Raw genomic sequence first — 19,103 nt, 5'->3', positions numbered from 1 at the left:
CTGCTATTATATACTAAAATTAAAACTGATATACGTACATCCGGTTTTTTTTTTTGTTATTAGACTATATTCTAGTTTTATCATATATACAATACTACCTGCAGCGGCAGGACACCCATGTCTTTTTTCCAGAAAAAAATCTGATTAATATCCCTTACAATCTTGCGGTCTCTAAAATATTAATCAAATCAATCCCGTGAAATCTAAAATATCTACGATTTTCTTTCGTGAGCACTTTATTTAATAACTGAAAACTATTTCATACCTACACATTTCTAAATTGACACGAGTCAAAAATCACTTTTTTTGGGAAAGTAACGAAAAATTGTAGGTAGAACTAGATTTCAGAATAAGTACAATGACATAAGTGCTTTTTGGCGGAAGGATATAGTGATAACTCAAAAATGCAGATTTCCTATTTATGTCACTTTAGAAATAGGTATGTGTGGGTTAGAGGTGACATAGCGTATATGTATCTGCTTGAGATACTATGATCAATAGGTACACTATACCCAGTAAAAGGGGCACAATAGTTCTTCAAGGACGCGGTGCGACTTTCCCTTAACAGAATAATAATAATATGTATCTAAAGATATCACAGCATATATAGATATAACCATTCAAATCATAAACTATTGTGATAGAAAAGTATTGAAACTCTTTGGTAATTAACACCTGGATGTACTTACAAGGATCGATTATTGAAACTACTTAATGAATTAATATTAATATAGATTTTGTGAAACAAAGTTACTTCAAAATTGCAATCAAGTCTGTGTTTGTGTTTATCTACAGGCTCAGGAGAATTTCAATAATCAAGACATCTAGTATATAAAAAAAATAAATTCACTCAATCATTATATATTTTTTTTCCATTTAATTTTGTTATAGTATATCTCCTCTTTATTATCTCTTTTGCATTAATTTGTGAAGTATAGAACATACACATATTTTTTTCTTAACTGAAGTACAAAATCGAAAATTGACGCTTAGTCAACTCGAAAATCCTTAAGCAAGAGGGTGGCACCAATTTCATACTCCAGTGGTGTCCTGAATTTCTAACAACGTCGGGAATTGCATTCAAACAATTGCTACCGTTAGTAAAATACATCATCAAACTATATTTCTAAATTCACATTCAATTGCTTAAATAGTCAAGATTCTGTGAGTACCAGTAACATATTCGTCTGCATCTCGTTTGATTGCAATAAAGATTGGTTTTTGCGTAACATTAATAGAACATTCCTAAGCTTATTTCTCGTAGCATTTTTCGGCCAAAGTTCTTCTTCATTTCATAACTCCTGCCGCCTTTTTGTTTAGCTAATTCACGGCTATTGAATTCATTTGCGGAGGATGTTTTAAGTATTTTGAATGCCGCATTCAACAGTTGTCTGACCTTTTTCGAGCAAAAGTCCTTTTTTTGTTGCACTTCTCCTTTGTATTTCACGCAAACACTGACACATAAGAAATTCCTGTTACGAGAACTTACTGTGCGAGCCTTATTGCGATTGAATTTATTCTAGAGAAAGAAAGTAGTTCCTGCTTCGCGTATATGACAAGAACTCTATGTGTCGCCTTCAAAATCGCATACCTTGGAAAATTCAATATTGAATCAATGTGTTCTAATTTATCGAGCACAAAAGGACAGAATGACCAAAAACAGTTGTGGGTAACAGAAATTTGGGTCATAATACCAGCATTAATCACCATTAACGATTTACATCGTCTCTTACTTCACTCTTCGACTTTTCATAGTAGGTAGTATGTAAACAGGCAAGTGAATTCACCTTTGACACACAAAAAAGGAAAAATACCATGTGAAAATATGAAGACCATTACGCCACATAGTGTCGAGTAGGCGAACACATACAAGTAAAGGATGGCAGAATATCCGTTCTACCCCCACTTGGCTGAGCGTTAAAAGGGTAAAAATCAGCAAAAAGTGGTTTGCATGAAACTCAGAAGTAAGAGGCGATTGGAGTGGAGAATTAAAAGCCCAACATCTGATAATGATGTGCCCATGCTACTTGGCTATTTCATTATTCAGTTTTGTGTGAGAATCGAATGCTATTGACGCATAGGATGTTTTCGATTTTGACCTGCACCACATATTATGCAATTAGCGTAGCGGGCAGTTATGTATGTAGATTATATACAAACCGGAATAAATGGAATGGAAAAGTTGAACAAGTGAATATATACATATTCAACAAAAATCGTCTCTAGTTAAATTATTAATTATTTTAACATGGAATCATATATATCCCCCACTCATGCTGTGCTATATTATATACTGAGCTATACATTTGTACATTCTGTACCTATTGCCTTTGCAATTCCAGGATACTATTTTAACCCGCCATTATCCATCCAATCCAACCATCCATTTCATCCACCTAACCTGGTATATCACTCTCCAACTTTTCTCTTGCTACATTCGGTACATCTCCTCATTTTGTCAGTATACAGAAACCCAAGCGGTTTTACTCGGTTTCTATTCTATTTAGCTTCTCTATATAGTCCACATAAAATCCACCCTCTTACCACTTGGAATCGAGGGCGAAACAGAGCGCACGGGTGTTTCCACTGCTGAACAGCTCGTTGTATATTGATGCCATTCAAGCTACGCCTGGCATACCGAACCCTGTACGTTCCCAATTTGTGTTATCCCTCCACACCATTCATTTCAACTCTGTTTGAATCCTATCTCCCTTTAGCTTCCTCGTCTATTCTCGCAGCATTATGCCCTGTTTTATATCCCCCTGGTATTATGGCGTCGTTGTTCGGGTGGGTTGGCATCCTCTGTGAATTCTTCACCTCATCGTTCCACCGTCGCTTCGGTCGGTAGAATGCACGATGATATACCTCTGGCTGATATAAGCCCTTGTATTTATGCCCTGGCCGCCCTCTCGGTTCGTTCACTCGCCCCCCGTTTCACTGAATGTCCTACGACATATACATATAGTAATGAACTAGCTAGAGCAAGAGAAATATCATATAGAAGTAGCAACCCGAAAGTGCTCGGTGCTTGGAAATTGTCTATATAACATTATTGTGGATATATGTATGGGAGTATATATGTATATGACACTGAAGACTTTGGGGGAGTCTACTGGTGGGTAGTGAAATCGGAAGGTGGCAAGGTTGGTGTTGGGTCGATTCAGATAGAATAGAACAGGATAGGCAAGGATGGATGGTTGGTTGGATTTAGCTCTCGGTTGATTCCGCTCCTCCGTTCGTAGAAGTGGTGCTGAATGTGTTCTAATAATGTGTCAAGCAGAAGCTGTTCTATGGAGAAGGCAAGCTATAGATAACCCCATTTTCATTTGCTACTAAGAAGAACCCAGGGTTTTCGCTGCTTCTTCTGCCGTTGCTGCTAGAGCTGGCATTATGGTTGCTGGTGCTAGCAATCTTCATACATGCTATAGCAAACATTATAGATAATGTAGCGGTGGTTGTCTGTTTCTTCTATTGTTCCCTTTGAGGTTATACCGTACGGATTTTCAAGCAAGCAGACTCATGGTAGAAGTTTCGACGTTGACTGCTGCTTCTACGGTCGGCGGAGGCATCCCCTGGAAAATTTTAGAATCCAGAAAAACGTCATCAACTTGTTTTTGCCTTCAGCATTGAACTATGGTTCATGACGTATGTGTCTTTTCTATGAAAATCTGAAGACTAATCCATCCATTGCCATTTTTTAAAAGCGTCATGGCTTCTAATGAAGAGGGCTGCGAAGCTTAGGAAAAAAGAAATGCAGTGCAAATCCTTCGACAAGCGATTATTATAAATTTCCAAGTCCAAGTAAGATTTTCTGTTCCGATTTTATTCTATAAGTTTTCCCCACTGTCCTTGTGTTCACTAGATTGACTCCATGGTCCTTCGGAAATTAAGCACTCTTTATTGAGCGGGTGAAATGATAATGAAAAAAATACCTATGGCCCACATTTTGAGTCTTCGTCGTAATGTACACGGCCGTTATCAGCTCCTTAATAACAAACTCGCCACACTCAGCAACGATACCTTCGGACAAGAAGCTTGCATAGCATAGCGGCACATTTAGCTTTCGAAAGTTTTTAATGTGCAACAGTTGTGTAGAACAATTGTATATGCTTCTCCATTGGCTTTGCTTTCCTCGCCTTCGTGGCCGCTATTTGTACATATTTCTCGAATAGCATTTCTTCTTAGGCAATTATACCAATTTGTGCCTGTCCATGACTCGTGCTCGCGAGAAATGGGGTTCGGGACTGAGATCGAGGACGTGGATGGTTTGTTGGGTGGTTCGCTCTCAATAACGCATGTACCCCTTTCATTTGATCCGTTGGAAGAAGCTTTTCCGGGTACATTAAGAGTTGTTTCCTTCGCGCTAACATATAAATGAGCGCGCGGCGGTTTAAAACCCACCACATATTAGGTGACCTTTATCAGAGGTGGAATTCACCACTCTTTAAGGTATTCTAGCCCCGAACCAGTTGTTTATTTATATTTTGAAAATGTGCAGTTAATATTATTATGAATACGTGGGGACCATTCCCATCGGTTTCCCTTCGAAATAGTAGCATTATAAGAAAAAGACACAGAAAATAAAAAAAGAAAAGACGAAAATATCCAGGCAGAGGTTGTATAGTCATTTCTACATAATTTTGATATACATTATACTCAACCAAGACGACGACAACGATAGCGATGACGACGACGTCGACTTGACTCGATTGTCGGTCTCGGATATAACGTGGTAGTTCGTTTAGAGGTGCCGCCACCGCGCCAGCAGACCGACCGAACCGAACCAAACGAAATTGTATTAGTCTCCTCTTGGCTTTTATGAATGTATCTACTACTGCGTTCAGTGTATTTGTTCCCTTACTTTTCGCTTGCTTGCGTCTGTTCTCTCTAAATTGCGCTGTTAATGGAAAACCAAACCCGAGGAATTCGGTCAGACAGGCCGATGTGGAGCGGAACGGGCCGAAGCGCAAGCTGACGGTACCCGAACTGAAGATCGGCTCAGTCGCAACCGTTCGGCTGTGCACTAGACGTATCCGGGTCGTATGACTTCGGCCATTAGCCCGGATTCCTCTGAAGGCTTTCTACAATGGAAATCTATCTACACTAGATGTTGGCAGGAATAGCACACGATAGTACAGTACAGTACACTAAAGCCCCTAAGTATGAAGGCAGCCGATATACAAAATGTACTTACGTATACTTTATTTTATGCGCAGTACAACGATTGAGGGAAGGAACGATGGCGGCGGCGATGACTGTGAGCAGTGAGCAATGGATATTATATGGAATACTGTAGATTGTAGAATAAAGGAATGAAGCTGGCGCATGATTTTTTTCAACAGAGGCGATGTTTTTTAGTCGTTTTTGCTCCTCGTTTCGTTGCTGGCTGGGCTGGTTGCTTGTTTCATTTACCTTCTCGGTTGGTCTCGTTTTTCTCTGCATTATTTTTTGAGAAAATGCAGTGTTTGCGACTTCCCACTAAATTCTTTTTTCGCTGAGATTTCTCGACAGCATCCATCCAATAATGATATTAAATAATTAGAATTTTAAAGAATATTTTTTCTAATATGATATGGCAAGGGGTAGAGATGATTTGTCAATAGCAATAGAAATAAATTATTTCGTATCAATCAGGCAGCATGTTTTCTTATCAAGTATTGTTAAAGGTTGGGGGAATTCCTTTTCGGAATGTGCAATATAATTATATTAGTTTAGTAACTGGAAAAGCTCCTGATTTGTTCCGTTCCACGAGCAAATGGGGAAAGATTCAAATGCTGTGTAAACGTACTTTACGATGAATTCGTATTATCGAGGGTATAATGTTTCGTTGTTCCACCTTGACATGGAAAAATATTTAAAAATTGAATTTCCTCCAAGAAATTGGATTTATCGAATTCAAAAATGACTACTCACCTTTGGGGCATAACAAAAATGTAATTTAGTTCGTTATCACATCATCTGTATTTTTGATATGAGGACAGGAATTGGTTCTGAAAGATAAGACCATACACGAATGTGTCTGACGCAAGTACATACAATGATTAGAGCCTAAATATTGCACGATATACGCTACCAGGTATATATGAGCCATATGTTCAGCTTGTTATTGAAGTTTTGAAGACAGTGGTGGTTAACCTTCACGGTTAAATGGGGCACATAATGGAATGAATAAAAATGTTTTTAGATTGACAATATTGTCCAGTACCACGGGACCTTTCCAGGTTGCATCTCTGCTTGGTATATTGGGTAGCATGGTCCCAGTAATTCTTGCAGCTACGCCTAATATACTGCAGCCCATTCTAAACAAGATAATGAAGTGCTGAGAGAAGTTAAATATTCGAACTTAAGGGCAACTTCCAGAAACAACAAATTTTAAACAAAAGCGGCACAAATTTCATTACAATAAAATTTGTAAGAAATCTCAGTTAAAACATTGCGAGGCTGCTGTTTTACCTTTTTTAACCTTAATCTTGATATGTCAAGGTACTACCGAGAATCTTCGAGGTGCTCATGTAATAAATCCAAAACAGAACATGTAAAAACCTCTGGGCTAACACCGCAATATTCCAGTCAGAACTCTATCTGATAAACCTATGCGTCAGAAGGAAGTACAGACATGATGAAATCCATGTTTTCTCTGACAACTAGCAATCTTAAAAGCTGTTGCATCATCTTAAACCAGATCGAAATTGATATAACCTTAAGAGCCTGATAACTGGCAAAGAAATAACGTTGAGTTGGGTAGCAGAACATCAAAATATTGAAGGCAATAAAAATATGGAAGCATTCTAATCATCATTTGTAGCGGCTGAATTTGCATCTGAAATTAGCATATCCACATCCCTGAAAATCATAAAGGAGTGGAAGACTTGTTTGGTCTGGTAATTCGATGCGAAAGGGCGGTGGGCCCTAGGAAGCATTTCCACACGATCGGTGTCCAAAGCCACAACATGCAATGAGGAGGACGAAACTATGTCTCATATGATACTAGACTGCCCCACACTCGGTGTAGCTATAATACTTGTGAAATAACAAATCCTGAAAAGGGGGCTTGTTCAAGTGCAGCTAGTCGAATATATCCTCAGTAAATTCTGGCAGAGCGTACAAAAGCTGATCCTACAGAAATTACCTATCCATCCTCCCAACCGTTGGAATACAACTGCACTGATCCATTCCGCGATTTGGTTCAGGTGTTGTTTCAATCTACTTTTAAAGATATTTGTTAGCGTAAAGATAATCATCTAATATTTAAGTCTATTGCGATGGACAATTTAACTTATTTTGAAAGTTTGTAAATCCCGAAAATCGATTAATTGAGCAATAGGGAAAATTATTCTGATGGATGAGTTAATATATAGAAATGAAAAAAGTTAGCACATTCATTCAATTCGAATCCTATCAATTTCCTTATTTTTGGATATTTTTTTTTTTGGTATTTTTTCATTCGAAATTTTGCTTCCAGTGTCAGACGATAAACATGTCACTATCGAAGCGAAGATATTTCAAAATTTCAGAGAAATGGTGCCAAATCCATATTGGAAACACATTGCTGTGATCTGGAACATTTATGGTGCGTTTATTATACTGATTACGCGCCTAACCGATCTTTAATTTATTATTTCTCCCCTAGTTCTTCACTACGTAGGAAATTACAATTCTGATCAGTCAAGTTGCCCAATGCATGCTTCTACTTAGAAATGCTGTAATTTGTGATAAAATTATACGAGGTTCGATTCATCCTCCTCCTGAACTTACAGAGCAGGAAATCCTGTTCCAGTTAACAGTTGGAAAGGAGACTGGGGGAGACTACCAATGGTGCCAGTGAGTTCCAGGAGTAAAGCAACAACATAGGCAATGTATTTACGTAGAAGCTAATATTCAAAACTCATACAATTCACAGTGGCCCCTTATAGTATATCTTTAACATGTAGTGGCCTTTTCTTCCTTTTGCTAATTTGATTTATATTGGTAGGAAAAGGCTTTAGTTTTATCGCGTTAATTTCTTGCAAGTGTTAATTCATGATCCCGCCTGGATTCAAACCTGGGCACTTTAGTTCTCCCAATTATAGCAAATTCATATGACTGCACGTATTCATTAGTCTTGCAAAGCTTGGTCGAAAAACGAAGATTGGAACTGTTTATGTAAATTTGCTAAAATCAGCTTTTCTTGTAGTTAGCTAGCTTTTGTGCCAAAAAAGTGTTTGTCTTCTTGGTTAGTGTGACGCTTATTGGTCGTTTTGGAATTTAAGAACTCATATGCGTTGTCATAAGATTATGGATCTACTACAGGAAATATAGTTATCAATCTGAAGCCATTCAGCAGATGCAAAAATCAAAAAGAAATAAGCAGGATCATAGTTTCAAATGGATAAATAATTGGTTTCGGCCTTGTATATACATTTTTTGGCAATTATTTTATTCTGCAAACAGGTTGATTTGTGGAAGGGGTTATTAGTACTATTATCATATGTCAGGATTCAACCTGAAAGGCGCAGTTCGGGGGGAAACTTATGATTGTAAAGTACTGAAACCGAACAATCTAACTTAGAGGCAATCGCAACGTTAGCTGACTGCGATTTAACAATGTGTGAAATAGCTTTGAACGTAACATGGGTTTTTACGTCTGCCAGCATTGTACTGTTACGTTGGTCGGATCGGATGCGTGCCTGAACCACAGCCGTACACACAAACCGAACCCTGAACTGAGCTGTTTTCGTGCTAGGTGAAATGAAAAGAAAAAGTATCTATGAGCGGCCAACGCTTCGACTTGATTCGTTTTCTAATGTCGCCGTCTCAACCTTTTAGTTATTCCCAATAAGCAACGAAACGTGTGAGCGTCGTCATTCGCTACTTCCACACGGAATATATTAAAGGTTATGCATAAAGTGATAGCTGAAGCTCGAGCTAGTCGGCAACCAGTATAACGATCCAGTTGTTGCTATTGCTGCTTCTCATGTACAGGCGAATTATAATGATGAACTCACAGCTCGAAACAGCTAGGCCATTACGATCGTTGCTGTCCGTAAGCAAGTGAGCAACTAAGCAAAACAAGTTGTGAGAAAGAAATGAACTGGCAGTTGGAACGGATAGACATCGAAACAATCAACATTTTTCCTATATTCGTTCAAGAAGCTGCGTCAACCAATATATGCGAGTCAGTTTTGTCAGGGTTGCACACACGGATGTGTTGCCACTTACTTGCTTTCCAGTTAGTAGATATTATACAATATTTCGAAATTGATAGGACACATTCTTTATTTCTAATCTTGATTATATTGGTAAAGAACGTCATCTTATACATTTCTTAAATTGAAACAACTTATTTGCGCAATACCTTTCGTAAATGTATCTGTTACTCTAGGCCTCTTAAGATAAGTCCGCCAAATTAATTTGGCAATTTATTTAACCAAACTTTCCCAATTTTGTGAATCGAGAGATATTTGAAAAGTAAGTTTTGGAAAATTCTGTAGAGGGAGGGTTACGAAAAAGCTTAAGGATGCGACTTAATATTTGTTCGTTTCATGCGCACAATTCAACCCTACCTTTAATAAATCGCAACATAGCAACGATGGTTGTTGCTCCGCGTTTTCCTGCTCGGCCGCTAACTTGTTCATATCGTTCATATGAGCTTAGCTCCCAACTTGCTACAAACTTAGCGCTCAAGATGATGAAGTAAACAAGCAAAAAATAGACTTGGAGAATGGAATTTTAGCGGCCAGAAATAAAATATGTTGATGATGTTGATGATGATGACGACGTCGACGGCAAGCGAAGTCTATAGTAGGTTAAATGTGATATTGTCTGATTTAGCTGTACAGTTGTGCGGCTCAAGATGATTTCTGCTGTTTGTGTCATGATTTCGCCAGCTATGTTCGTTGCTTGTTCATTGAATGTATCTTTTTTACTCCTGAGAAAAAGTATGCTTGTGGTGTGCGACAAGCCAACAATTAGAATTTCTAAAATTGTTCTGTTGTTGGATACTTTGAGATATTCTATGATTGGGAAAACTGACTTGGTGCATTATTACCAATAATTTTTGAAGAACTTCCCGCATTTTCGCCGAGATTTGAGGATATGAGACGGAATTAAATTGTTATATAAGATGTGGCAATTCAACGAAGTATCTTCGTGAATTGGTCAACATTAAAGGGAGGCAATCATTATTTATTATTAATACACAATAATTTAATATTCCTCTCAAATCAAAAGAATTGATACATATTTGCATTTTCCGTCATTTCTGTCCCAAAACTATCATTCGTTGAGTCCAACAATTGCTTCAATATTTTTGTTACAACTCAAATTGATACAAGCATTGATATGACTTACTTGACTAATTTGATAGAGGGACATTAACGTTGTCTGATGCTTGGAACTGCAGCTGTTACAACGCCTAACGATTCTAGAACACTATCGCTGAAGAAAACTAACAATGCTGGCATAAAAAAGCTTTTTTCTGAAGTTCATTGAAAAATGTCTCAACTTTCTCCTCCTGGCCTGTTTGTCTGCATCGATGACTACGGACTCCATACATTGATGCCATGCTGCTAATAAAATTTACTATAGAAGAGACTATGAAACTGCAAAAACTCCTAAGGTCATCGAGAAAAAGAACGAAATATAAACATCTCTCCAAAGCTTTCCGGTTGTGCTGCTTCTTTATAGTTGAGATTGTATATTGCGCAAAGCATCGTGGATTTTTCGCGGTTTGAAAGCAATTATTTTGCAGTCAGCCGGACCGAGTCCCATTCACTTGTTATCTCAAGTCTTGACTGTGTGCTTGATGGCTGCATGCACGTAGTAGGAATTTAGAGATGCTGGCGTTCTTGTTTCCTTGAGATGTAGCCTAGTCTATTGATCTACGAAACGTTCATAAGTAACTTCTCCCATCATTGGCTTCTATGACATTTTGGCTTAGCCCACCAGCCTCTATTATAGCGGCCTCAAAATTTCCTTAACGGTACTCTCCATAATATTCGAATGAATTCGTGGCGATGACGACGGCATCGACTCACAGGCCGCAGCAGTGTATCTGAAATACCTTTCCTCCAAGTGTTATTCACTTCCACAGATCTGAAGCCAGGTATGAGAGAATGGTTTCGCTTTGGCTTGGCCGCGTTGCTTAAAAGTCGGCGGTGACTCGATAGTATCACGCTATAGCTGTATACAAGTTTCAAAACGAAATACCACGCAGGTAAAGAAAATAATAAGAAATGAAGGTATCTTGAGTAACAACACAACAACAGTATCTGAAATGAAATTTTCAAAGTATTGAGGATATACTGCAGAGTAGAAGTATTCTTCCAGGCAACATTTTGTATTAAAAAAGAAAGTATAATCTCCAGATCCATGAAGCATGAATATTCCTTGAGAACAGTTGTTAATTGCATGGAAGGGGCTACTTCAACGCAATTATGTGAGTTGCAGGCTCAGATGCAAATCGAAAAACGCATATTTTCCATTAAACACCGATTGATTGTGCACTAATCTTTGGTGGAAGCATGTACATACTTTTCTATCTTGAACTGTAGATTTCGTTAACGAATGGAAAACTGGCCAACGTCAGCTATTCCTCCATGGATTGGAAAATAAAGGCGGGATAGCATAGCCAACACAGCGGTGGAGTAGACACGTGAGTCATATGTGAAGCAATAATGACAACGAACTGTGTGGTGTGGAAGATGGAAACTGAGCAGCAACAAGGCACATATGAAAGACGAAATATTTTCAGATGTACATACGATACGCCAGGCGAATGAGTGCGACTAAGGCCTAGAGAATGGTGTTGCCTTGGCGGTGGCGGTATGTAGAGAAAATTGGTACCGAGGTTGAAAGACGCACCAAAATGTAGGCATTATTGAACAAGACGGCATATCTATGTAGTACCAAAGCATGGATATATCTTATATGTGGAGAGTGGAGTGAAGTCGGCGAGTTTGTACTGCACTAAGTCAGATCAGTCCCTGTCAAGTGAGACGGTAGAGAATGTCGTGGTAGGGAACGCTATCGAGTGAAGCATTGCTACAACAACAACAACATCTCCACTCGGCCTTAACAAAACCCATCAGAAATGAGAAGAAAAGAAAGAAACTCTGGAACGTAGCTTGCCTCGGTACATGGTTGCAATGTGTACGAAAGAATATTCGACGAACCCATGAAGGAGCCACAAAAAACAGCAACAAAAATAAAGCGTGGGGCGCATTAAAATAATCGAGCTACAACGACGGGTCGGCAACGGCAATGGCAACAGCAACGAGTCAACATCTAGCTAGGGAACAAACCATTGAATTAGCGGGCGGTAGCGTGATGTGGGCTAAGAAGGTCAAAGAGAGGAAAACGAGGGTGGATGCGGATGGCGAATATAGCACGGTTATTCATTGTATTTTGAAAATAAATTCGATATGCCGAGGAATAGGTAGGCATATTTTGAAAATGTATCTTTGGACCTCTGTTTTGAATTACTTGGGCAGAAATGAGTATTTAGAAGGAAAAAAACTTTACAGTTTATTGATCAGTGAGATTAATTCATCCTTCAAAAATCTTTCAATTAATTGGTAATCAATGTAAAATCGCTCATTTGCATTACTTGAATTATCAAGTGCACGAAAGAATATTATATGAAATAATACATTTGGAACTGCTAACTATATCAATATATCACTTCCGTGACTGCAGTGGGTCAAGAAGTTCAAATACGCCATCAGTAGTAAGAGAATCGCGGATGTCGAAAATTACACAAAAAAGCCACAGATTGAAAAATACCCTAGTTTACGGTACTCTAGTATAATAGCAATACCTGAAAAAGAAGAATATTGACATCAACTAAGATGAAAACGACAATACCCTAACTCCATGCTACCATACTCTTGCGATAATTCCCTATGTTCTGCTGTACGTAACTTTCCCTGACTATGTGAGTTTTGCTACTGTTATATTCTACGAGAGAATCGTCTTTTTACCCCAAAAGAAAACCTCATCGTCGTTTTTCGTCCTCGAACTAGTCTTCATGCAACCATTGCCATTGATGACAAAATCGTCGCCCTTTACGTTTCAACTTCTCGCATTGCCGTCAAGTCCTAAACCCGCACCGTCATTTAATTCCCTGACATGGGATGTGTAGAATACAGAGAGTATGGTAGGGCAGGGAACACACCATTCGAATAAAATCACTCGAAAAGAGGACAAAAAGACAAGGGCGACCATGAAGCAAAGGGGATTGGGTTCGGGTGCTTGCAGAGAGAAATGGAATGGATGTGGAAAATCATCCTTCTCCGTTTCAACGAGGACAACAACAACAACAGAAGCACAAAATATAGTATAGCGGAGCATGGCTAAGAGCGGCAGCAACCCTCGGCATTATATTCCCTGTCCTGCTGTTGCTAGCTTGCTACATTATAGAGCAACAACAACTTGGCTGTGGCTGGGCTGCATGTATTTACAATGTATACATACATCCCACTGTAGAGGAAAGTAGCAGAGGGAACGTACAGCATTAGGGATATACAGTTTGACGTAGCTGCAACGTAGCAGGATGTAGATTTTATATACACATAGACGTACGCTTGGAGAGAAAGAACTCGGTCGTTCCATAGTTATACCCTCAATGCTATTGAGATCCCAGGTCTGTGATGTAGAGCGTGGGGTATTTTCAGCTGTTATTCTATGGCATTAAAAGCCTCGGTCCTCCGCCTTGCCGGCCCCTCTGCTGGAAACCTTTCTACGTTGGATGGTTCGTAGGTAGATGATACATTTTCTGCTCTATATTATTCTGATTTTCCATAGGCATAGATATAGATAGCATGTAGTATTGCTATAGCTGTACCTTACTGGATCTGTGTAAATTCTCTTCCCTCATTCTAACCCAACCACCTACTACTCTTCTATTCCACAGCGATATTGGATAGGACAGAACACTCTATGGAGTAGCTGGTTTCACTGTACAGCACGCTATGTTATACTATATGCCACGGTATGATAAAGTATAACGTTTTTCGGAGGTTTTTCTGAGGTTTGGGAAAAGTTCGAATTTTCTATTCGCAGAAGATTCATCCTCACACAATCTCTTACCGTTCCACTCTCATTATGATCTTTTTCGTAGGATAAATTTCTCCAGAGTTTTTGAAACAAGCGGTGAATGGGGGAAAATGTGTTTCAACCGTAAAGAAAAGCAACCAAGAACAGGAAAGGCATGATGGGAGATAGGGCAAGGATATGATGATGATGGTGTTGTTCTTTGGCAATGCTTCTGGCGGGAAAAAATTCAACGTATGAATTTAAGGTTATCAACAACAAACGAATTATATATTTTCATCTGTTTATATTTGTTGCCTATTTCGTCTTAAATTTCGATTTTTTCACACAAATATTGTCATAAAGTGCGACATTTATTTGTTGAATAACTTTAAGCATATTTTTTACCTTTAAATTATGAAATATTTAGAGTTATATAACGCTTCCATCTATATGAATTCATCCGTTAGTTTACGGATATGAATCAGCTACATAATTATTAAGGCACTATTATCAATTTCCTTCAGTTTCGAAGCAAACTATAAAATTGGAAAGGATGTGTCCTTGTTTAAAGATAAATGCCAGATAAAACTGTTCGCTTTTCTAGCTAGATAAAAAAAAATCAACAGAACAATGTGATTTGATATCATGAATTTTATTCCAGGGAAATATGCTTTGTATATTCTACAAAAATATTTCATTAATCGAAAGAAGTTTCAATCATTAAGTTGAGGAAGTCAATGGTTGTTTCAGTAGTATAGTATTTTCGGTAATATATCCCTTTGGAAGTGGTTAGCCCTGTTATCGGTTATAGTTTCACAAAAAATACATTAAAATATATTTGTAAATCAATGTGTGGTATGTTCATATAGAAAATAATCGAGCATCGGTGATTGCAGCTAATTAAAAAAAAATCCTTTGCAATCATTATCATATAATTAATGTTGGTTTTTCTTTCATTTTGCAGGTTATACCCACAATGGGTGTTCAAACAGCGAATCCAGCTGCTACTAAACGTAAATATGAGTTAATACCCGCGACTCCAGAAGAATCTAATGATTTATACATGAATTCATGTTCGCCGAATAAAACAAGCCGATGGTCAGCATCTGATATACCCTCATTACCGCCTCCCGGTACAACAGCGACGACAGTACCGCTTTCTACCATTGCAGCACAAACTACTGTTCCGCAAGCGCTTCAAACGTCGACAACGATATCAAATACGACTCCGCAAAATACAAATTCGATACCGAATTCAAATTTAGCGGAAGCTAGTTCACCAGCTACAACACCTGTGTTGTCAACTGCTTCGACGACACCTTCATCTGGGAACTGTGATGATAGTATTGCAAAATTAGAAGTAGTAGCGACGGTACCATGCACGGAGCCATGGAACACGGAACCTATAGTTGATAGTATATCAAAACTGCAAGCAGTAACTGTACCTGGTGACACGTGGGGCGGAGGGATCTCGACAAGATCAACTCTGGCCACTGCTCTATTAAGTACCGATGAATTCGATGATGATGATGATGATTTCGAAGATGAATTTGAAGACGATGAAAGCACCATTCCTACCTACTGTCCATTAAGGTATCCGCCATGTACACCGCCAACAAAGAATTACATATACCCAGGTGGATATTCGAAACCTCCGAATTTCTATTCGGAACCATTTCCGCAACAGAATTGCTCGCGAACGGCCAGTCAGCAGCATCATCCACATGCAGGATCGCCTTCCCCTCACCAACAACCCCATCATCCTATGCGTATGACGAATTTTGGGGGTTGGAATAACGGTGGTCCACATAGTCATCCGAACGCGAACAATTATTATGGACCACCTCCGCATCACGAGCCGAGCAATACGTATTCGCAACAGACGATACGCTGTGCTGAAAATGGCAAATCGTACCTGGAATTAGGCAGTTCTAATAGTTTTAATGGTAGCATTAATGGTAGCGGTAACAACGGGATAAATATAAGGCATTCCAAAGGATGCTGTGATGGCCGAGGAATGTGGTGCAATAGTAAAATCTGTTACAAGGAAGTCAGACTTAAAATAAGAAACCTATCGATGTTCAAACTATCGAGATTTCGTCAAGTATCCGAACAATCGCTCTACAGGTCAGTGTTAATATGCAATACTTTGAAGCAAATCGACAAAGAATTGGAATCTGAAGGAAAAGATTCTATGATGAATGGTCCAAATTTCATGCCAACTCAACAACAAATTAATGCTCGACTGGCAATGGAACCGAATGAAAGCATGAACCAAGGCTTCAATCAGTCACACCTGCATCCGCCACATCTGCAAGCGCATCCACATGTTCCGCCACAAAGCCAATACAGTAATAACAGTAGCCCTAACGTTAATGATAACAGTAGAGATTTCACGCCAAGTTTCAGTCAAATGAACTCTCGCCTTCCCGCACTGGCATTTAACACGTTGTGCAGCGGCAGTGATTCATTACATCCTTACGATCACCACCCTTTCCGAGATTCACAGTCAGGCAGAGCGACGCCATTTCCTTCACAAATACCAGCCGATAGCGATTCTGGCTACGGCGATGACGACAGTAATCGCACGATAAACTGGAGCTCGGTGTTGAGTTTATCATCGCAATCCGCCCTGGATCCATTGAATAATAATGATCTCTTTTCAACGATACCTGCCGCTACCTCAATATCGACGCCATCGTCGTCGCCGCCCTCGTCAACGTCACCGCTAACATGTTCCTCTTCAACGCCGCAATCTACAACGTCCGCGACAACAACAACAAACGTTAGTGGAACGTTTTCAACACAGCCATATCCAAGTTCGGGTACCACAGTTACACCTATTTCGCCAATCAGCATGGGCTCCTCACCAACATCCACCTGGGAGTATGACTTTTTCGACATGGACCTTGGCATCAGGTCAGAATTCACGGAACTTTTACCCAGCTGTAAGATGTCCTCCTCATCAGCCGACGACCTATTCAAGTCTGTATCTCCTGCGCTGAACGCTGCCCGTTATGTCCATGAAAATGAGTTAGACGCACCTGCACATATTATGGTCGGTAGTTAGTATAATGCGAAATATTAGGCACTTCTTAATTCTAATTGCTCAGGTTGTGAAATCTCAGAACGCTCCAATATTTGGAGTGAGAGATTCATCATATGTCTCTTTAAGAAACACTAAGAAGCGGAGGGAAAATATGACAAATTGATACAAAGTATAATAGGGACATAAGAACTATAACTGGAAATCAATTCAGATGTCTACAAAGGTATATTTCAGTTTCTATCTGGTAGAAAAACATGCAAAATTGTACTTTAAAGATATGATTCAAGTATTTTGCCTCTGCTGGAAAAGAATGTTGCGGATGGACAAATGGTTCACTTCTTTTGTGATTTGTAGTGAAACAGATTCCCGCATTTAGCCCAGAGAGCAGTACGGATAGACATGTACGTTTTTGATTGTAACAAAGGAATCGACCTAAGCTCAATATTTGGGAAGGGAGTTATCATGCAATCGAGGTACAGATAGAACATGAAATGTCGATAAATAGACATGTTAGTTGTATATTTTTCGAAAGGCCGAAATATTTCGTGTTAAAACGGAAGAGGTGCGACTTACGTTCGCGTTTGCGATAACGTCCTTTAAACAACTGTGGTATTTATTTTGTATTTTATTCTTAATGCAAAACATTGAAATTTCTTTATTTAAAAACCTGCCTAAAAGCCAGAAAAATTATTCTATAGTAACTTATTGTATGTGTACATAAAATACTCGTTAATTACGTTATGAAATAAACAATTATTTACTGAAGCTTTATTTTTCACTATGTTTTCTGACCGGAATTTCGATTTAAGCCACTCTTGCTGGAGCGGCTTAAAATAACCCTTTGGCATGTGATATAGGTAATTTTTTGACGGGATCGTTTAGTGTTGAAGTGAAAAAGTCATAATGATTTGACCTAAACTCTTTCCTCAAATGGTTGCTTGAAAGCTCAGTTACTTCTTTGCAGTATTCGAATCATCATCGAACTTTACTAAAAGCTGCAGGAAACCTTGTAATGTTGCGTACAGCGCAAAAGGCACACCAGTATGTGAACCGATTGAATGTTCAATAAACAGAAAATTTTAATAAGAATTAAAAGTATGAAAGATATAAATAATGTATAAAATATCAAATAAAATTATATATAAAACATTGTAAAACTAGTTAAATTTTTGGATGTATATATTAAATGTTTAAGGAAGACGAGAAAGCGGGCGAGTAATTAAGGAAATTATTATGAGAAAGTGTAAAATCTATATAAGAATTTTAGTATTTTATTGAATAACAAGATATTTTGTTTAAATTTATAAACAAAATTGATGTAGAGCAAAGGGTAAAGCGAGAAAATTGAAGTCTAGTCCTACAAAATGCTGATAAATTGCCGACAGAAAACAAAACTTAAAGCAACCAGAGAAAAAGTAAGAACAAAGAAAAACATTACAATGCGATGCGAAATAATTAAATTGAGCGTTGATCGCTAAAATGAAGAAGTGAACACAGAAAAGTCTACACATTATATTTTTATATAATTTTATTATCTTTTATTTTAATTTTTATTGAAATATTTTGAGAAAAACGAAATTTATTTAAAGCATTAGTTTAAAATCTTAATTTTAGAAGGAGGTCAACAAGCAGAGTCAAATTTCGTAACGTACAATAGTCCACAAGAATAAGACAACAAAGAAAACCCTATTATATTCCAAGATAAATTTTACTCTTTACACTTCCGTGCCATCGGTTTTATTCTTTAAAGCAGATATTTAGTGATCTTTTCAATAAATGGCTTTTTCGCAAAGTAATGGAAAATTGTGAATGAAATTCAAAACCCCATGGATTTTTCTAATGTTTCTAATGTTCAATTATTGTGTACAATCAGGCGTATAGTAAAAGGAGAAGCAACATACTCATGCATCTCATTCTTTTTTGATAAAGAAAATGTGAGAAGAACAACTAATGAAAATCTACATAGACAAACAGAAAACATGAATTTGATCTTATGTTGAACTATATACAAATAAAATGATAAAAAGTTGTTATATTTAAA

The 19,103-nt window shown here is 38.2% G+C and overlaps 1 protein-coding gene and 1 long non-coding RNA gene across 4 annotated transcripts in view; both read left to right on the top strand.

Annotated features, from left to right (window-relative positions):
- The window catches only part of LOC119660551, a 32,275-nt gene extending 13,172 nt beyond the window's left edge, over nucleotides 1–19,103 (top strand). For all 3 annotated transcript variants that reach the window (XM_038069191.1, XM_038069192.1, XM_038069193.1), the window contains one exon: nucleotides 14,978–19,103. In XM_038069191.1, the coding sequence (XP_037925119.1) occupies nucleotides 14,978–17,083 (2,106 nt within the window). In that variant the 3' untranslated portion in view covers nucleotides 17,084–19,103. The remainder of the gene's footprint in view (nucleotides 1–14,977) is intronic.
- On the top strand, nucleotides 4,970–5,634 carry LOC119660554. The gene is made up of 2 exons (XR_005250439.1): nucleotides 4,970–5,160; nucleotides 5,217–5,634. It is a non-coding gene; the product is annotated as an uncharacterized LOC119660554 (long non-coding RNA).

The sequence above is a fragment of the Hermetia illucens genome, chromosome 6, assembly GCF_905115235.1.
Source record: "Hermetia illucens chromosome 6, iHerIll2.2.curated.20191125, whole genome shotgun sequence".
In the NCBI taxonomy this organism is placed as follows: domain Eukaryota; kingdom Metazoa; phylum Arthropoda; class Insecta; order Diptera; family Stratiomyidae; genus Hermetia; species Hermetia illucens.
Note: the sequence above shows the minus strand (reverse complement) of the source record. Positions and strands in the feature narration are given on the sequence as shown.